At 50.1% G+C, this 22,002-nt stretch overlaps 1 protein-coding gene across 4 annotated transcripts in view; it reads left to right on the plus strand.

Moving 5' to 3' along the window:
• Window positions 1–22,002, plus strand: part of LOC146863540 (uncharacterized) — a 263,370-nt gene that overhangs the window by 84,181 nt on the left and 157,187 nt on the right. For all 4 annotated transcript variants that reach the window (XM_085642996.1, XM_085642995.1, XM_085642994.1 and 1 more), the window contains one exon: window positions 14,423–14,557. In XM_085642996.1, coding sequence (XP_085499122.1) covers window positions 14,423–14,557 — 135 coding nt within the window. The remainder of the gene's footprint in view (window positions 1–14,422; window positions 14,558–22,002) is intronic.

Genomic DNA, 22,002 nt, shown 5'->3' on the forward strand with positions numbered 1-22,002 from the left:
AGATGGTGTCGGACTGACCACCCCGAGAGGCACCGTTCCGTTATGAAGTAGCCGAGCGCCGCTGAGAAGCCTCCTGGGCGAGGTCCTTCTCCTAGGATCGTACAGCCAAGTAATCCCCCCCACCACAAAGGAACACAACAAGGGTATCAAATCTTACAAGTCTTTATCGGTTGCAAAAGGCAGGTTTCGGTGGCAATATTTACAGGTGGATCGAGGGATCCCAAAGAGTCTCGGGGTCGTTCAGGGACGGGGTAGCGGGACAGTCTCAGTACCAGCCTGGTACGGGAACACCCTGCGCTCAGCTCTCAATCCTCGAGCTGGGGGGGTTCCGGGAGCCGGGACGTCGTCCGCAGGGCTCGGAGGGGTGCCTCGTTGAGGTCGAGCCGCGACGAGGTCAGCAGGGCTCCGATGGTCACTCCTTCGAGGTCGAGCCGCAACGAGGTCAGCAGGGCTCCGATGGTTACTCCTTCGAGGTCGAGCCGCGACGAGGTCAGCAGGGCTCCGATGGTTACTTCGAGGTTGAGCCGCGACGAGGTCAGCAGGGCTCCGATGGTTACTTCTTCGAGGTTGAGCCGCGACGAGGTCAGCAGGGCTCGAGGTCCGCGTTTCAGGCAATGAGTCTCTCTCCGTAGGGTCAGCCGCGATTCGATCAGCAGGGCTCTCGACTCCAGGATACAACTATTGTCCTGGTTGTGGGTTGCCCCAGATATATATTGCTGGAGCCCTTTGATGTCCGGACCCTCGCGCCGGGGGTGCCGGAGGGGCCGGGATGGGAGAGTCCAGACTCCCAGCGGGGGGGTGGAGCCATCGCCCAGGGAGGCCGGAGGGCGATCGGGCCCAAGCGTCGGGGGCCGGCGGGAGGCCCCATCGAAACTCCCCTCCTCCGGGATCTGTGGAGTGGCCACTCGACCCCCTTGGGTCGGGTCTTGGCGCCTCAATGTCGGGGCTTCGCGGGGACTGAGGCCCGGGCGGGCCGCGTCGCGAAGGCTGATGCGGGAAGCGGGGTACAATCTCGGGGGGCTTTGAAGGGTTGGGGTTGCCCCCGTTTGGACTGGTAGGAGGGTTCGGGACCACGCCACGAGGCCGGGTCCAACACTTCCTAACTCTAACCATCTTCAAGTGTCAAGTAAAAGCGGACTTCTTCTGATATAGTTAGGTCAGCACCGTGTAGACACACTTCATGTGTTGGTGTTCTGCAGGTATGCTGCATGTGTTAGTGTTGTGTAGACATGCTAAATGTATTAGTATTCTGGTATGCTACATGTATTAGTGTTCTCTAGGCATGCTACATGTGTTATTGTTCTGTAGACATGCTACATGTGTTAGTGTTCTGTAGTCACGCTACAAGTACTAGTGTTCTGCAGGCATGCTATGTGTTAGTGTTCTATATACATTCTACGTGTTCATGTTTTGCACCAGTATGTTCAGTAATTCCGTTATTTTTGGAGGAGTGAAGTTGCCAGTTGGAGAGGGTTTGTGATCATATATGGTGGGTGGAATTTGCCGACGCTCTTCAGGCCTGGGGACAATCGAAGTGTCCGCTCTTCCCGGGGGATTATAGATGGTTTGTGTTCTGAAGTTGCTTACCTTACTAAAGTGGTTCAGAAATGCAGTGGAGGCAAAGTAAAAGGCTAATCCCAAAATCACGCTGACTCCACACCCTGGTGTTTGAAGGATTGATTGTCTTAAATGGAAGGTGCTTACAGGCTACAAGATTGTTTTCCCCTCCGTATGTGTGGCTTCACATCACTGCAAATGGCTGCATATATAAGGAGCACTGCTGATGTCTTGGAACGTCAGCGGGCTCAATAATAAGATCAAAAGGGGAGCGGTTCTGCTATATACAAACAGCCCGCCCCAGAGGTGGCCCTGTTGTTAGAAACACACCTGTTCGAGGCATGTGGGCTGCTGAATTCATATCTGTGCATAGATCGCCGCCTAGTGTTGGGTCCGGATGTTTGCACGTTGTTGTCCTGGAAGAGTCTTCGAAGTATCCTGAGATAGGTGACTCCTCCCCTGGACCACAGTGCGCATGGGCATCCTCTCCATCCTCAGATTGTTTTTCTCCGCCATTGGGTTCGGATGTGCTTATCTTAGCTCAAGTTAGGAAAATTTAGTTTAAGGCCAAAAGGCCTTTAGTTTTCGTCGGTACTGTTCCCGCTCGGTATCGACAGCTTTCTTGCTTAGTTTAGCAAACTTTTCAAGTTTTTCGGATCCGTTTAATCCGACCATCGACCTTACATCGACGATGGAATCGAGGACCCCATTCAAACGGTGTCCTGTTTGCCACGCCAAATATCCACATATCGACGTCCACCCGGTGTGCAACAAATGCCTCTCGCCGGATCACGACGAATCGAAATGTATGGCCTGTGCCCGATTCCGATCCAAGAAGACTCTCCGGAATCGACGGGCAGCGAGATTAGAAGCGCAGCAATCGGCACCGGCCCCGGCCAACATCTTCAGCACCGAGGACGAGGATGTTGAAAGCGTGGAAGACATGAACTACAGCCCCGCTTCCGAACACGATTCCCGATCGGAAGACGCCGATGAAGCGCTTTTTCACAGGGAAGAAGCCGACGATGAGGTAGGAGACTACGATGAGGCCTTTGGGGCCGAAGAAGATAGCTCTGGTGAGGAGCAGGGCCTACCCGTCGAAACGGAGGCTATCAAAGTGCGTCATTCTACGGCTCCGGTCGAGGGATCGCCTCCGGGCCTTACCCGAGATCAATCCCGCAGTTCTTCGGCCCCGCCTTCGGGCCCGGCCTCGAACATCCAGCAAGAGCCATTATTAGCGAAAAAGACTGGTTTCCCTTCAACGAAACCGAAACCAATCGTCGCACCGGTTCCACAGAAACCGAAAGTGAAACTAGCAGTGGTCGGCTCGAAGACCTCCACTCCTTTGACGCCAGCCCACACCATCGGCTCCGAACGCACTAAAAGGGATTTCGGCGCCGAACTCGCTGCAGCGGATGCCGGTACCGACCTGAAAAAGAAGGCCATCGGTACCTCAAAAGCGCCTCGGCCCCCGGCACCGAAGCAATCGGCCCCGACCACCAAAGTTAAAATGGCCGCTCCATCGCAGTCCACTTCGAAGGCAGCGACTAGGGTCAAGTCATCGACTCCGTCGACCGCTACTACCTCTCCTCGAATCGATGACCCTGTGGCTCCGAAGCAGTCCACGCCTACCTCTGCAGAACCACTCGGCACCAAAGAACCTTCGGCGTTCTCGGTGCGACAAGTTGCGGCGTCATTGCAATGCATCAGAGAACGGGCAGCCCTCCAGTCCACGTCGGGCCCCGACCCGAAAAAGGCTCCAAAGGCACCTTCGGCACCAACCAACATCACTTTTGGTTTGCCGCCGTCCACGGCGCCAAAGATGTTCGAGATCCGAACACGTGTCCGCCAGACAAGGTCCCCATCTACTGGACACTCTCCTACTGAGCCTTTACCGTCCCAATTCATAGACGCCGACACCGGCAGACTCATGCTCCGAAAACGGAAGGTCACACCAGAGCAGGCTTTGGACTCTTACAGAATCCCTCTAAAGCAGAAACTGCCAGCAGAATCAGAACCGGTTCTATACGAACGCCTGCATACCTCCTATCCGAATCCCCAGTCCTTTTCTCCGACGCCCTCCGACACGGACGCAATGGAGGATTACATGGGTGATGATACCACCTACCCTAGAGATATAGCTCCTGAGGAGCAGCAGGACCCAGATCAAGCTTGGGATGACCCTGCAGACCCGGGTGCCACAACAGATACCCAGGACACGCAGCTTTACGGCACAAAAACATCTCCCACAGAGGACACTGCTGCCTTCAATGCCCTCATAGAACGTGCTGCAGCCAATCATGGAGTGCAACTCCACTCTGACACAGTTGAGGACGACTTCTTGGTGGACACTTTCGCCTCCTCTGAGAGGACTGTCAAAACTCTGCCCATGTTGAAAGGTGTTCTCAAGCCAGCAAAGGAGATTTTCAAGGAAACAACCAGGGCACGGGTGCTGAACCCCAGGATTGAAAAGAAATACAAACCTGCGCCCGGGGACCCTATGTACATTAGAGGTCCGTTACCTCTGGACTCCATGGTGGTTGCTAACGCTCGCAAACGAGCGCACTCGCAAACAACTGGTGATGCTCCTCCCCCAGACAAAGAGTCCAAGGTGCTGGAGACCTCAGGCAAGAGGATTGCAGCTCAAGCAGCAAACATCTGGCGCATTGCCAATACACAGGCCCTCCTGGCTCGCTACGATCGTTCTACGACACGCTAGAGTCACTACTCCAACATCTGCCAGACGAGTACAAAGAGGCAGCGGAGCTCCTCATCAGAGAGGGACAACTTCTTACAAACGCATCCATTAAGTGCGCACTAGATGCTGCCGACACAGCTGCGAGGGCGATAAACACCAGCGTCATGTTACGCCGACACGCTTGGTTAAGAATCTCCGGATTCAAACCTGAGATTCAAAACAACATCCTAAATCAGCCTGTCAACCCCGACTACTTATTCGGACCTGAAGTTGACACCACCTTAGAAAAGATAAAAAAGGACACTGACACTGCAAAGTCAATGGGGGCTCTGCAAACGCAGACATTTCGTAGTGGCTCCTTTCGTCGCCCCGGGAATAGGGGTGCAGCTAGAGGACAGGGGCCACAGCAGACATACAATAAAGGGGGCACACAGAGTACCTACGATAAAAACAACAGAGGTGGATATCGTGGCTCCAGCACCTAGGGCAGAGGACGCGGTTACGGCAACACCAGGTCCTCACCCAAGAACAAACAGTGACGCCCTCTCCCTTCCCCCCGACCACATAACACCTGTCGGGGGGAGACTCCAGCGGTTCCTGTCCACGTGGAATACCATCACCACGGACAGGTGGGTCAGGGATATTATCCAGCACGGTTACTGTCTCGAATTAACCTCCACTCCACCCACAATACCGCCAAAGCACCGTCATATGTCCGCAGAGCACTTAGCATTATTGCAGCAGGAAGTGCTAAGTATGCTGCAAAAAGGTGCAATAGAGGTTGTGCCCTTCAACCAGCAGGGGACAGGGGTGTACTCTCTGTACTTCCTAATCCCAAAAAAGGACGGGTCGCTTAGACCTATACTAGACCTGAGACCCCTCAACCACTACATTCTCTCAGAGCATTTCCATATGCTCACCCTACAGCAGGTTCTCCCGCTGCTCAGCCAGGGAGACTTCCTAGCCACACTAGACCTCAAAGATGCGTACTTCCACATACCCATACACCCGTCACACAGGAAATACCTCAGGTTCACTATTCAGGGGCAGCACTACCAATTCAAAGTCCTCCCCTTCGGTGTGACAACAGCACCCAGAGTTTTCACCAAGTGCCTAGCTACAGTGGCTGCACATCTACGAAGACAACACATTCACGTCTACCCTTACCTGGACGACTGGCTTGTTCAGGCAAAGTCAGCCCAGCAATGTGCCAGCCACATGTCCCTCACCATTCACCTTCTTCACAGTCTGGGATTCTCACTAAATTACCCAAAATCACATCTCCAACCCGCACACGTACAACAGTACCTAGGTGCGACCATAGACACTCTGGCAGCCACAGCTCAGCCGAATTTAGTGAGGATCAACAGCATGCAAATGCTGATTTCCAAGTTCAAACCCCAACACTCCCTTCCCGCGCGAGTGTTCATGCAGTTGATAGGCATGATGGCCTCCTGCATTTTCATAGTCCCACACGCGAGACTACATATGCGCCCGCTTCAGGAGTGCTTGGCACGTCAATGGAATCAGGCTCACGGGCAATTAAAAGACCTAGTGTTGGTGAGCGGTCGGGCATACAACTCTCTGCATTGGTGGAATCCACAAAACCTTTGCAAGGGCCGACCGTTCCAAGAGCCTGTTCCACAAATAATACTGACGGCGGACGCGTCTCTCCAGGGATGGGGAGCTCATGTACTCAATTACACAGTGCAGGGACTATGGACAATACAACAAAAGAAGATGCACATCAATCTTCTGGAACTGATGGCAATCTTCCTGGCAATGAAGGCATTCAAAGTACACTTGTGCAACAAAGTTGTGTTGATCCGGACGGACAACATGACTGCCATGTACTACATACAGAAGCAGGGAGGAACACACTCTCCACAGTTGTCTCATCTGGCTCAGAGCATGTGGAAGTGGGCCATTCGGAGGAACATATTCCTCATGGCGGAACACCTCCCCGGCAAGGACAACCAGATGGCGGATCTGCTCAGCAGACACAGCCACCAGATGCACGAATGGGAGCTACACCCGTCAGTACTCCAACCGTACTTCCAACAGTGGGGTCATCCAGAGATAGACCTATTCGCCACAAACGAAAACGCAAAATGCCAAAGCTTTGCCGCCAGGTTCCCACATCCACAGTCGCAGGGCTATGCGATATGGATGAACTGGTCCGGCAGATTTGCGTACGCTTTTCCCCCAGCGCCATTAATACCGCTGGTGGCACGCAAACTGCGACAGCCCTCACTGACACTCATCCTAGTTGCTCCCACATGGGCGCGCCAGCCATGGTACACCACCTTTCTGGAACTTTCCGTGGTGCCGCATCAAAGGCTGCGGATCAAACCTGCACTCTTAACGCAGAACCATGGCGAAATTCAGCACCCAGATCCGCAACAGCTGAACCTGGCAATCTGGCTCCTGAAGTCTTAGAGTTTGGCTACCTAAACCTGCCACCTGACTGTATGGAGATCATTAAGGAGGCCAGGAGACCCACTACCAGAGCTTGCTATGCAGCTAAATGGAAGAGGTTTGTCATTTATTGCAACAACAATGACATTAACCCGCTAGACGCATCCATTCAAAACATAATCTGTTACCTCTTACACCTATACCGATGCAATCTGGCATACACCTCAATACGTGTCCATTTAACCGCAATAGCAGCCTATCTCCAGAACAGGCAGCACCTCTCTTTATTCCGAGTGCCTGCCATCAAAGCTTTCTTGGAGGGACTTAAACGAGTAATTCTCCCAAGACACCCACCAGCACCGGTGTGGAACCTCAACTTGGTCCTCACCCGACTGATGGGTCCACCCTTCGAACCTCTCCACTCATGTGAGATTCAATTCCTCACCTGGAAAGTAGCTTTCCTAGTGGCAATCACTTCGTTAAGAAGAGTTAGTGAACTCCAGGCACTAACCATTCAAGAGCCATTCATACAGGTTCATGCAAACAGGGTCATACTACGTACCAACCCCAAATTCATGCCTAAAGTAATACCGCAGTTCCACATGAATCAAACTATTGAACTGCCTGTTTTCTTTCAGAATCCACAAAATGTAGCTGAAAGAATGCTCCATACGCTAGATGTCAAAAGAGCCCTCATGTACTATATAGACAGAACTAAAGACTTTAGGAAGACGAAACAACTTTTCGTTGCCTTTTCTCCACAACACAAAGACAACGCCATCTCCAAAGCAGGTATAGCCAGATGAATCGTTAAATGTATTCAAATTTGCTATCAAAAGGTTAAACGCACATTAACGATTCCCCCACGAGCCCACTCAACACGTAAGTTAGGGGCGTCCATGGCTTTCCTGGGAAACATTCATATACAGGATATATGTAGAGCAGCCACATGGTCCACTATACATACATTTACCAAACACTATTGTGTAGATGTACACTCAAAACAGCAGGCAGCTGTAGGACAGGCTGTTCTCAAAACTCTTTTTCAGACCGCTGCAGCTGGCACTGGTGGCCGCCGCTAATAGGAGGTACTGCTATGTATTCTATGCACAGATATGAATTCAGCAGCCCACATGCCTCGAACTGAATATGCTACTTACCAGTATGCATCTGTTCTTGGCATGTAGGGCTGCTGACATTCATATCGCCCACCCTCCTCCCCGGCGCCTGTAGCAGCTGCAGCTCTCAGAATTACTGTATAGCATGGTCATCACTTTCTGTATCTACTCAATCACTGCCACAATGGCGAAAAACAATCTGAGGATGGAGAGGATGCCCATGCGCACTGTGGTCCAGGGGAGGAGTCACCTATCTCAGGATACTTCGAAGACTCTTCCAGGACAACAACGTGCAAACATCCGGACCCAACACTAGGCGGCGATCTATGCACAGATATGAATGTCAGCAGCCCTACATGCCAAGAACAGATGCATACTGGTAAGTAGCATATTCAATTCTGTACAAAATGTGCGTTTCTGAGAGGACATGGTTATGTCCGAGTTTACCATGCCGGCTACACTCGCAGCTCCTGTAAAGTTGCTTTTCTTCTGAAAAATCTTACCATTGTTTGTTAAATCAGTCCAGAAGCCTTTAGGAGATACGCAAGTATGACGCAGTTGTTATATGGTCACCCGAGGACACTCGTAAGTACTTGCATCGCTCCACCCTGATGGATGTAACACTTCGCACGCTCACATAGTTGCTTGCAGATACTGCAGTGGTGAAGACTGTGGTTACGTGGGACTTTAATGCATTGATGAATGTTGGGATGGACACCGCCAAACCAATGGCCTCAACTAGCGTTGCCCGGTCAGCTGATGCTCCGCGGTTGGTAGACTTTTGGCGTCGTCATTGTAAGACAGATCAATAATACACATATATTCTACATCTTCACAAACTTCACATTCTTGGTTGCATTATTTGTTTACCCCGGGGGTGGAGGTGGGGAGAGTCGTGCAGACTGGGATTCTTCCACGTAGCCTCTCCAACCACTCTCAAAGTGAGCAGGGAATTCCGGATCAGAGTAGACATGGGACTTGGCGCATGGACGCCTGGTGGTTAACAGGAAAGATACTTGCAGAGTTGCTCCTCAATAGAATCACAGAATATTTTAAATGTCATGTTGGTTCGGTCGCCTCCTCTAGCGCTCTCGGACATTCCTCAGAGCACGAGTGACGACATATATGTTATGGGCAACAATAAAGACTACGGGCCCGATTCACAGAACTAATCCTAAACGTACTACTTTTGGTAGTCACAGAAGGCATTTAGTAGTAGTAAACTAAATTTACTACTACTAAATGCCTTCTGTGAATACCAAAAGTAGTAAGTTTAACCAAAAGTAGTAAGTGCATTCTGTGAATACAGTAAGTTTAACCAAAAGTAGTAAGTTTAACCAACAGTAGTTAGTGCATTCTGTGAATACCAAAAGTAGTAAGTTTAACCAAAAGTAGTAAGTTTAACCAAAAGTAGTAAGTGCATTCTGTGAATACCAAAAGTAGTAAGTTCAGAATTTTGTCTCAGATTAGATCTTTGAATCGGGCCCAAAGATTGGTGGTAATACTAGAAAGCTACATTCTTACACTGGAGAGAGAATTAGCAGGAAGAACAGTCCCTTACTCTCTGAGACAATTAGGCTAGAATGAAATAGAGTTGAACACAAAATTATTTGGTAGTGTGCATGCAGCCAGACCCAGCATGCTGGTACAGATATATGAAACATCTGACAAATCTGGTAAACTACTGCCTTGGCTCAAAAATAGGGAACAGGCATCCAGAAGAATCCTCTCCATTCGAAATAGCACAGGGCATTTGGTTCACTCGGCCGAAAGCATTGTGGACTCATTTGCGACCTACTGTGCACAATTATATGTAGTTCATGCCCCTCCCAGGCCTGAGCGAGACAACCCTATAAATAACTGATCTCCCAATCTATTCTTTGTCTGCATCAGCTCTGGAAAAGTTGGATAACCCAATCGCAAAGAAGAGATCCAACAGTCCATCACTGCAATGTTACAGCAAACAAATGATGGACGGAATGCTGACAATGCAGACATTCTCCCCCAGCCAAAAGATCTGGGTTACATCCATCGTTCTTTTGCCCACTACGCCACCCCAGTTTGGACACAGCCATATGCAAATCAGCCTTGACCCAGTGCCCCATGGGAACAGTCCAGACCGAACTGACAGGCCAGGTCATCCCTGGACCGGAAACAAGCATCCTGGGACCGGTTTCAGGGTATGTCACCCTTCTTTAGCTAGGCTAGCTTGAATCCAGTGTGTAGGAGAATAGGATCTGCCCTTTATGTTGCCCCCAATTTTTTTCTTATGTTTACACTGGTTTCTGGCTATAGTCTGGCTGGGACCCTGCTTATCAGGGCCCCAGCCTCTCTGTTCTCTCTAAAACAACATGGAGTGCATATTAGGTGCACTAGTGATTGGATACTGTGGTGCCTTATGAGTCCCTAGTATATGGTACCTTCGGTACCAAGGGCATAGGTACTTCACAGGCCTACCAGGGGCTGAAGCATGTATTCTGCCACCCCTGGGAAGCAGACTAAATCGGACACCACAGGCCTGCTACTGCAGCCTGGGTGAGGTAGTGTTAGCACTCCTCACAGAGATATAGGTTCCCTATATCTCCCCTGCACACACATTTAAACCGATCAGTCACCCCTAAGGCAGGCCCTATCAATTCTAAGGGCAGTGGGCTTGGTTTCCATGTGAGGGGGTGTCTGCCTGAGCAGGGCCTCTCGGCAGCTCTCAGAGTCAATTCTCTGGGGCTGTTTGTGAATGCGGTCAAACCATATACTCTTAAGTGCATTATAACCTTGCGGTAAATGCTACCTTTGGAATGGCTGCATCAAAACATGTCGTGTTTGGTGTCAAACGCTTTGGAATCATACCCCCACACCAGTAACTGGTGTGGGAGCATGATCCCACCCTTCTAGAGGGATAGACAAGTACCTACTGTGGAAAGGCGGTAGAATCCTGAAAAGCCCTGGCATCACAAAATGGATGCCACCAGTCACAGACACTGGGCTGCCCTCCTGCTGATGACCGAAACTCGCAGTGGAGAAAGCCCAACAATAGGTATCCTGTCACAGGGAGGTGTGACCAGCTCCCAGACAGGGTTTAGTGTATTGGGGCTGGGTGGGTGCACTCCTAGAGTGCTTTGAAGTCCTGCACTGGGGAAGCAGTAGGCTTCTCTGTGCATACACTAGTTTAAACCGGCTCAGGGGCTACCTGCCCCTGCTCTGGCGCAAAACTGGACAAAGGGAAGTGGGTGTAGCCACCCACTCCCCTGACCCTCCCATAGGTGGGGTCATACAGCTAGTCCCTCCCTTCCTTCCAGTATAAGTTAGGGAACCCTTGCCATTGCAAACTAGATACCCCTGGACGACGCTCTGAAGACGAATCCCGGACCTTCGACGTTCCACTATTTCTGGAAGACTGAAGAATCTCCCTTGGAGTCAAGGAGTGACTACCCTGCTTGGCAGGCACCAAAAACTGCAATCAACGTTCGCAAACTCCACCGCTCCCACCAGAGCCCAAAGTCCCTGCAGCTCAGGAAGAGGATTTCCTGACTTCTCCAAGGCCATTGTGAGTCCTCAGCGACGCTGAGGCAAGTGGACCCCACGAGTGACGAGGAACCGCAATCCCTGGGTACCGTGCACTATTTTCGAGTGCAACCCCTTCACGACGTTCTACGAACCTGTGCATTGGGCCACGTGTGGTCCAAGCCTCTAGCAGGGATCCCTCCAAAGATCAGAGGCCTACCCGTCCTGAGTGACCGTGGGCCCCTGTTGAGTGGATCCTCCTGAGGTGTCTTCGCGATCCCTTGCCGGCTGGCTTGTGGGTCCCCGGAAGACTTTCCTACAATTTCAAAGGGCTCCCCTGGTTGCTCCAGGTCTGCCCTGACTTACCTTCGCTGGGTGAGTCCCGCAGACCTTGCTGGTCTGCACCGCTGACTTTCTGTCCTTTCCACGAGACTTGCTGTTTCCAAGGCTTGTTGGCTCCAATCTGGTCACCGACACTGCAGTAAGCTGCAGACTTCGTGGGACACGCCAAATCCAGCTCCTGGTCGTCGTCCACGCCTCCTGGACCACGTGGCTGAAGAGTCAAGACACCCGTGAACTACCTGAAAACACCCGACGACTGTGGGCATCTATCTTCCTTTCCCCGAGTCACTGCCAAGTGACTTTGAACATTGTCTCCTCTACTTTCAGGTGTTGCTTCTTATGAATCCAGGCTTGGATTCCACCGGACACTTCGTCTGTCTTCACAAGCAGCAAGTCTTCATTGGCTCCCATTGAAAACGACGCCGCGACCCGACACAAAAAGACACCTATGCACCCGGCTCTAGAACTACTTACCCTAGAACTACTTACCCTAGAACTTGCTTGTAGACTCTCCCGAAGTACCCTTAAACTCTTAAATTCCAACCGCGACTTACACCATTGATGTCGACGGGGATTCGCGGCTGTGTTAACAGCTACATGCGTCCCCCGTAGGTCCTTCACTTACCTGCCTTGGGTGGTTTTGTGAGGCCCCAACGCTTCTGAAGGCCCTAGGCCTTGTCCCTTTGCAAGTCGTTATTCTTGAGTCTCTTTTTTAGTATATGGTCTGGTACGCCCCTAGGGCCCCAGCCATATTTGTGCTTAACTTGTTGTGAAATGTTGATTTGTGCATATGTTCCTGACTTCTAATCTCATAAAGAGATTAGTAGAGAGCTGTCTAGTAATAAATACATATATATTTGATATATATACCTGTGTGGTGTCCTTTCATTTTGTAATTCAAGAGATCATGTGGTAAAACAAGCTGCTTTACATTCCTCTAAAGACTTAGCCTGAAGGCTTCTCTCCACAGCTACCACTAGGATAGCTTTCTTTAAAGGTTGTCCTAAACCTACTACCATAAAAGTCGAATTGTACTGGTGCAAGGTGTCCACTTTAACTAGTGAACAGCATCTACCAGGCCAACTTCTCACACAGTGGCACAGTGAGCACGGGTCCCACGTCTGGGAATACCCATCCCACTTAGGGTGAAAAGTGATACAGCAAACAAATGATGGACGGAATGCTGACAATGCAGATATTCTCCCCAGTCAAAAGATCTGGGTTAAATCCATTGTTGTTTTGCCCACTCTGCCACCCCAGTTTGGACCCAGCCATATGCAAATCAGTCTTGACCCTGTGCCCCATGGGAACAGTCCAGACCGAACTGACAGGCCAGGTCATCCCTGGACCGGAAACAAGCATCTTGGGACCGGTTTCAGGGTATGTCACTCTTCTTCAGCCAGGATAGCTTAAATTCAGTGGCACAGTGAGCAAGGGACCCACATCTGGGCATACCCATCCCACTTAGGGCGAAAAGTGTTACAGCAAACAACTGATGGACGGAATGCTGACAATGCATACATTCTCCCCCAGTCAAAAGATCTGGGTTAAATCCATCGTTCTTTTGCCCACTATGCCACCCCAGTTTGGACCCAGCCATATGCAAATATACTTTGACCCGAATATGATGCTCCTTGGAGTGATGGACGGATGTGGAGAGTCACGCTCATCGCCAAAAGAGAAATTGCTAAACATTGGTGGGATGAGATGGACCCCACGGTGGCTGCCTGAACCAAAGGCATGGACTTTTGTGCCAGAAAGGAGGTGCTGGTGGATAGAGCGAAAGGTTGCCCCAGAAAGCATGCCAAGATCTGGGATAAACGGTGGAAATATTGTCATGGGGTTGTGGATGCTAAATCAAATCCTGAACGTTAGTGTCTGTGGTTTTGCGTATTTTCTGGGTTCACAAGTATGATAAAGATATTTAAGTTTGAAAACACTGCGACAAGTGGCTCATACTGCTTGAACTGTGCTGTTATTTGTTAGAACTGTTCCAAAAACAAAAAAATAGTTTAAAAAAAAAAATGGATGGTGGTTGCCAAATCTTTCTCATATTAAGAACCTTGCATTGGTGGTGGCTACTCGTCTGTTCTCCCGATCGCTGCACAGACGTTGCCGTTGCAGAGAGATGGAGCTAAAGTATCAGGTGGGAATAGAAGGACGACTGCTATGGTGACCGTAGCAGAAAAGGAGATCATCGTATCATTAGAGGAGTGTGGCGCCTCTCTTAGCAATTCACACAAACATTTACTAGTGCCTCCCGCATCTGCATCAGGTGCACCGACTCTGAGTAGAGTGACCACATCTGCCTTCAGTTGTGGGTTTTTGTGCCTTCTGGTTCACATCAGACTGTGCGAGGAAGGAGTTGCGTGGTCTTCGTCTGATAGTTACCTCATCTCAGAACCGAAGAATCTAATGGTTCGTGTTTCCTCTTGGTGCCTGGATCACGGCTTGCTTAACACCGAGTGCGCCACAGACTCGTGAGCCTCCTGCCGCGTGGCTAGCACTAACCCTGCTGATGCATTTTAAATACATCTTCATATATCAGTGAGTGGCCACATTGTTTCTCCTCATCTGGGACACCCAGGGCCTGCTCTTTTCTTCCTGAGAATAGAAACAAACATGCACCCAGGTCGTTAGAGCTATAAAAGCAGTCCCTCCCTACCGCCACTGGTCCAGGAATGGGTCAAAGGTTTCATTCTGTGTCTGATGTTAGAGTTTGTAAAATGAAGATATTCACTGTACTTTGACAGGTGCTGGTGATCGTAATGAACTTTTTTCCTTTTAGAAAAAAACTCCTCGCCCAAGAACTACCAAGAACTCAACGTTGGCTGTTGCAGAAACCGCAAGTGACAGCAACCAGAGTGCCAAGCCGAAAGTGACCCCCCCCAAAGTAGAGATCACCCCAAGCAACATCCTGCCGGTAAGTTGCAGTTCTCATTTCTCCTGCTATCTGTGCTTGAAACCTTTTTGGTTCCATGATAGTGTCTGCATGTCTCTCTGTATATTCTTGGTAAAGCTCTGTGATGTCTGCAACGCTTGCTCTCTGTGGCTTGATGGTATTGCTGTGTCGTGTCTCTGCAGCCATCTGTGTGTGTCTGAAATAGGGATGGGGCTGTGGCATGCCTCCACAGCTAGCTTTCAGTGGCTTGTTGGTAGTTGGTAGTACTGTGTGTTCCTGCACTGCTGAGTTCTGTGTCTTGCATGTAATGCTCTGTGATTTCTGCAGAGCTGACTCTGTGTATAGCTGTGTCACGCCACAGCCAGCTTTCACTGACTTGTTGGTAGTGTTGTGTGTTCCTGAACAGCAATCTCCGGAGGCTTGAGTATAGTGCTTTGTGCTGTCTGACCAACGGGTACTCTGTGGAATGATGTAAGTGTTGTGCAATAAATGTGTAACTGCCTCTCTGTGTGCTGCAGGGTACTGGAACGACTGGCTCCCTGCAGCAGTTCAAGTGCCCTTTGATACAGGCATGGCCATCTCTCTGGATAGAATCTAGTGCTGTCATACTGGCCTGGCCAGCACCTTGGAAGAACTGTAGTGCTGTGTTGATGACATTATAGTCATGCTCTGTGGATCGATGGCAGTGCTATGTGAAGCCTGAATGGCGGCTGTCTGTGGCCAAGCTCTGTTGGTCATGCTGTCTACTGACATGTAGAACGGAGACCACCCATTCGCCAGAATTACCTCCCGGCTGGACGTCAATCTTCTTACGTGCCAGGACTCAGTTACTGGACTGGGCAGCACGAGGTATTGAAAACTGGGAGACGTGTATGCTGGTGGGAAACTGCAATCATTTGAGGAACTGCATGACTTACCAGCAGTTATTAACAAAACACAATGCGCATCCCTGAATAGGTTGTGTTTCACAAATTTTAATGGGAATTTCATTTTAATAGCTACAACAACAGCGAAATAACTGGAGGGGCTGTGTTATTTTAATTGTTTTAATTTTATGTCACTGCTGATTTTGCACTTTGGAGTGTGTTAAACTCCCTTTTGCTGGCTAAACTCGTCCTAGCACTTTGCGGGGAAACTCGGGTTTGAGTGGCTATTTTGTTAGTGCCACGTGTTTTCCCCAGTCAGTGCTCTAGTCGCTGCACGCAGGACTTCAATTCACACTATTTAATGGCCACTGTTTGGATGCCCAGCGGACGTGTGCAGCGGGCACGCCGAAAGCAAATCCGTCTGCGCCCGTCAGCGCACCAACAGCGGCCAGGGCCAGTTATGCTGCCCAACGGAAAGAGGTGGGGGGTAAAAGGGTCGTATGGTCTGCGGCGTTCCTTAAGGTCTTTCGGCCATCCATGTGTTCATCCCAAGGTAGGAGTGTCACACCATGCCGCCGGGACTATGTTTGCAATTGTTAGAAGGGCCAGCCTCAGGGAAGGACAGAATATGTACATGACCGCCCTGCAACCCACCTTTCCCGGGAGATGTAGCCGAGCACTGGCGGGTGACCCCCTCAGGGCTGGGTCTCGTATCTAGGATCGTACATGCTGATTTAGCACCACGCAACACAGAGACACCACACCGTAGATTCTGAAGCACGTATTCTTTATCTAGAAATATCAGGACCTTTATGATCCACAGAGTCGTCTGTACAAGTAGAGCAAGGGCTCACAAAGTCTCGGTTGGGTAGGGGTAGCGGGACAGTCTTAGGATCAAGGTCAATGCAGGTGCGTATCCAGCGCACGGCTCTCAATCCTCGAGCCGGGGAATATGATACGATCTTTGGGGTCCAGCCGGACCAGAATGGCTCTTGAGTTGCGACCAAGTCTGCAGGGCTCGAGTAAGGATGTTGGAGGCCGGACAATCTTCAAAGAGCCGCGAGTCGGTCAGCAGGGCTCAGAGTTCTCAAGGTTGCAAGGGAAGCCGCGACCGCGTCAGCAGGGCTCGGATGATTTAGGCAGAAGTCCATCGGACCTTGGGAGGATGTTCTTTCAGCAGCGACCACGTCAGCAGGGCTCTCTTCGTTCCAGGATTCAATCTGCTGATGGTCCCAGAGCACCCCTTGTTGTAGGTCGACTCCTCTTTGATGTCCGGAGTCCTCACGGGCAGGGGTCTTAGCGCCTGGGGGTCGTTTTTTGGGGGTTCCTGCCACGCGGCCCTTTGATCCTTTCAAGGCGGGGTCGGGAGGGATCCCAGACACGCAGCAGGCGTGGAGCCAGCCCTCCGGGTGGCCGGAGGGGCAATCGAAACCATCTCTTGAGAGGAGGCCAGAGGTGTGAGTGAAACTACTCCTCCCTCTCCTGCTCACCGGGAGCTCTCTTCCCCCCCAGCCGGCATGGCGCGACTAGGCCGGGGTCGCGCTTGGGTCGAGGGCGGCCATCTGGGGTGCGGGGCCTGGTCACTGGAGGCCGCGAGGCCGATGGAGTGGGGAGGGTGCCCGGTGTTGGGAAGATGAAGGGAAGGACGGGGGTAGCCCCGGGTTCTGTGGGGGATCAGGTGTGGACTGGGTCGGGTAGGCTGCGTTAATCAGGGCCGGGTGGGGTGTAGGGGTCAGTATGGTGTCGCTACGGGTCGGGATGGGCCACGCCACGAGGCCGGGTCCAACAGCAATACTGGTGGTTTTAGGCATATTCTAGACCCCCAGACAGGATTCTCCCTAGCATGGCATCTAGGTCCCAGTGTGTTCAAGCTGCCCTTATCAATGTGAGATCTCTTAGGAAGCATCATGTGGATGTATTTGATCTGATACTGGATAACGGCTTAGATTTGCACAGAGACCTAGTTAGATGACACTTCAAATCCTATTGCTGCACTTGCCACCCCAGCTGGATTTAAGATCGCCCGTTTAGAAGGGGGGGGGGCGTAGCCATTATGTATAGGGAAAAGTGGTCTCCGCATGGAGGACATCAGTGTGTGGGGTGATAGTGAAGTGCTGGACTTTAGTCTACATCTTTCTGCGTACTTTACGCTGGGAGGTTCTCTTATTTATCGTCCACCAGGCCCAACTAGCACTTTTCTCAACTCTTTTAGTGATGCCGTGGCGGAGCGGGCGCTTGGATTTTTACATTACCTGGTCTTAGGAGATGTTAATCTCCATTTCGATCAGCCTGAGACTAGGGATTCCAGTGACTTTTTGGATTCGCTCATTTTGGCTCAACTCTCACAATGGGTCCACCTTCCCACACACCATGGAGGGCATTAGACCCCATCTGCTCTAATTTCCCTATTTAGGTCGACCAACCCCTGCCGGTCTCTTTGTCCGACCCCTTTCTCGTCTGCTTTTCTTGGGATGTCCCGCAACAAACGGTGCCATTGGGGTCCAACCTGCCCCCAATGTTTTGTAAAATTGATCCTCAGCAGTTTAACAGTGCCTTAGCTTCCTCGCGGCCAATTTGTCAGCAGGACTTGGAAGGGTCCTTGTTGGGGTTCACCGAATGGATCTCTAATTCGGTGACCGCGCTTTCCCTTCTGTGTACATCCAGGCTCACTAGAGACTCCCCTTCCAAACCCTGTTTCTCGTCTGAGCTCCGATTACTAAAACATGATTGTAAGGTATTAGAGAGACTATGGCGCGCCAATAACTACTGTCCACTGGCGAAACATGCGCTTAGAACCAAACAAAAAAACTATTACAGGGCGATTATTGAAGCAAAAAAAGTTACTTTTCTTTGCACATTGATCAGGCGAATAATAACCCGAAGTACATTTTTTCAATAGTACAAAGTTTTTTGGCTCCCCGTGCCCAGGTTTGTTCGGCACCAATCTCTGAGACTTGGTGCAATGTTCTTGCTAAGTTCTTCCTAGATTAGATTCAGGCTATCCAGGCGGCTTTTTCCACCTGTTTTCAGGGACCTTTTGTTTCCTCTACTCCCTCTAGATCCTTAGTTGGCCCTATTCATAAGCTATTTGCTTTTTCTTCAGCAGAGCTGCCTTGTACCCTTAGAAATTCCTAAGGGTCTGAAATCGAGCCTGCCTGCTGATCCGTGTGCAGCTAGGCTGCTAGCCTCAGCCGCTGACATCATTAATCTTGAAGTCAACAACATTGGTTTTTTTGTCCCTGTCAGAGGGGCGGGTGCCTGTTACGTGGAAGCAGGCTTTGATTCTTCCTCTTCTAAAAAAGCCTTCACTTGACCCTTTGTCCCCTGGAAATTACCGCCCAATCTCTCGTCTGCCAAGTTTGGCAAAAGTATGTGAGAAGGTGGTTACGAGACAACTCACGGTCTATTTTGAAGATGCTGGCCTGCTGCACCCAGCGCAGTCTGGCTTTCGTGCCGCCTATAGTACAGAGACTGCGCTGATAGAGGTTTTGGAAGCCATCCGAGAGTGTCTGGATGCTGGCTGGAGGGGCAGCCTTGTCTATGCTGGACCTCTCGGCGGCATTCGACACGGTGCCTCCCTCCCTTCTTCTTGCTAGACTTTCAGAGATTGGTATTGCTGGTTCCGCTTTAGACTGACTCACTTCTTTCTTGGCCGACCGGTCGCAGCAGGTTTGGCTTCCACCTTGTATTTCAGCATCTCTGCCAGTAGTTACAGGCGTTCCGCAGGGTTCATCCCTTAGCCCCTTGCTCTTTAACATCTATGTTACCCCACTGATATATTTAGGGGAGGAGCTTGGGGCTAAGGTGATTGCCTATGCGGACGACACTCAGCTGCTGTTTACCTGGGAGGGCAATGATGCAGAGGTCTTGCTCCGCCCAGCACTGCCTGCTTTCGATAGTTTGCTGGTTGGCTCAGGCCCAGCTGAAGTGTGATGAGGAGAAATCTGAAATACTTCTTTATGGTAAATATCCGCCTAACTTTAGAGAGTTATTATGGCCGGCGGGGTTTCCCCTGCCCTGTATGTCAGACACTGCTGTAAAAAATCTGGGCGATTGGTTTGAGGAGAACCTAACCTTTGCTACCCAGATCAAGAAATTGGGGGGTTTTGTTTTGGCATTTTGAAAACCTTGAGGAAGTTTCACCTCTTCTTCCAAAGGATGCGAGGGAAACTGTGGTCCGAGCGTTGATTCTTTCTCGCCTGGACTGTGCTAATGCTCTGTATGTCGGGTCCCCCGGCTATTTGGTGAAGAAGCTTCAGGTGGTGCAGAATTCTGCGGCCCGCCTCCTCCTAGGTCTCCCCAGAAGGAGTAGTGTACGCCTTCACTTGCGCACCCTGCATTGACTTCCTATGGAGGTGCGGATTAAATCTAAGGTCTTGTCAATTGCCCATTCTGCCTTCTACGGTAGGGGACCCAGCTACTTGCAGAAGAGGTTCTCTTTTTATACGCCGTCAAGACAGTTGTGTTCTGCCTCCCAATTGTTGGTTCAGATCCCACGTTTAATCCGTCAATGGCTGGGCGGTTGCTCCGTTGTTCGGAAGGCGGCTCTTGGTTGGAAAGCACTACCTTTGGCTATACGTAGCATTCAAGATTCCCGGACTTTCAAGAAAAAGCTGAAAACCTTCCTGTTTTAATCCCTAGAATTACGATTCATTTCAGGCTTCGCGCCGGGACACTCTGGAGTAGCTGTGCGCGCTACAAATGCATTTAACAATAACAACAGTGGCTCCTGTGGACTAATGGAAACACAATCTTGATGTAAACGCACAGTGGCAATGTGATGGGTCCGTGTGCTGTCAGAAAGAGAAGGAGTCGTACACACCTTAGATTCGTATTTCATACACAATTATTATTTATATAGTCTTTGAAACAAAATACATACAAGGTAATTAAACAATCATCTAGTTTTAGTGAGTGGTGTCCCAGTGAAAAGGCGGACCCTAAAAAAGTAGAACCTAACAAAATAGTGACATATTTGTGACATATATACAAGGTTTCCTATACTTCATAAAGACGACCATTAGGAGGTATATATTGTATGAACCGTGCTTTATACCATGATAAGTGCTGGTGTACAATGGTTCGCTTTTGAAAACTGTTGACGGCGTTTCGACCCTGTGTGCAATGTAGGGACTCTTCAGGACCTGAGATTATAGGTACACCTGAAGGATAGTTTGCACAGCCTTGTGTAGAAGGTGTGGCACCGTGAGTGTAGTAAAGAAAGTAATATTCACATGGGACCCAGCCAGGCGCCCATGTGAGGGTAGAAGTCGGCTGGCAAATTCGATTTGGCACAACTGGAAAATTCTGCATATAAGGTTTTGGAAGGCACGATGAGTGTACAGTCCAGGCGTATAGCAATTGGGTGTATCTCCGCGTTGAAGTTGCAGGCTTCTTAAATGTTTAGTGATTCTTGGTAGTTAAATCTGGCACGATGGGCGATTCTTTGTGTTGCCAATAATAAGGGTTACTTCCATCCAGAATGGGGTCTCTTTTAATCACCAGTCTGTTTATGCCTGCATCTGGATAGCTTCGGAGCAGAACAGCGTCTGTCTGGGTTCAATGACACCCCCTTCATGACTTGCGAGAAATTAGGATTAGGACTAGGTAAGTGTCTTAAATAATATCCAGCGAGTTTCGAGGAGTGCCCGATTTATGTGAATAAATATTATTAAACCTCCTGTGCGTCATGCCCTAGGTGTGGCGAGGAGGGGGTGAGATGCTTCACATGGTGTGGAGTGGTACACATCTTACTAACTTCTGGGTAGGCATGCTGGCATTACTTAATGACGTAACCGACCAACATTTATCGCTACTACCCTCGAAGTGCTTATTGAGACTATTCTCTAGGCCTGCCAAACGTCAAGTGGCCACCAAGAGACAAATTACTTTTAATTTGAAGAGTGCCAGAGGCCCTCAACTAATGAAATGGCGTAGCGACCTAATACGCTAGACTGCATATGAAAGCATTAATCTTAGGGATGCCAATCAGGGGTGTGGCTCGATAAAGTGTGGGAAGGACTGCTGGACAAGCTTCAGTTAGTTGAGGATCGCTTGTCGGGAGGATCCCCCACGCACTAAAATAGACTAAAGAGAGCCTATGTGAAAGGCAAACACCGTTCAGATTGACGTCATGCCTGGCCCATAAAAAACCCTTTTTATGAATGGATTGCTGCACTCGTTATCTTTAGGCACTTGGCTCGATTTATTTTCATTTGGACTTCTCGGGATCCTGGATCTACATACGCCGTTGTGATATACGGTGTCTGTTTTTGTCTTGCATTGCTCCCTACATTTCCCTTCCTTGCATTTTATCTGTTCTATATGTTCTGACTGCTATGTGTACAGTGCTCTGATATCCAGAAGGGTCATGTTTGTGCTTTATGAAACTCCGCAAATAAGGTTTAAGCCCCTGACCCGTGACTCCCCCCTCATGCCATCCAAGACTCGACCTACTCTCAGATGGTAGAAGTGCACAGACTCATTATAGCTTTACCCCTTGGATAGTAATTAGACCGGGCAAGTAGGTAGGGGGTGCGGAATTGTTATTGAGGTGTTAGCACAGGTGATATTGCTAAAGTCCTAAAAATGCACTAATTT

The sequence above is a fragment of the Triturus cristatus genome, chromosome 2_2 (genome assembly GCF_964204655.1).
Source record: "Triturus cristatus chromosome 2_2, aTriCri1.1, whole genome shotgun sequence".
NCBI classification, from domain to species: domain Eukaryota; kingdom Metazoa; phylum Chordata; class Amphibia; order Caudata; family Salamandridae; genus Triturus; species Triturus cristatus.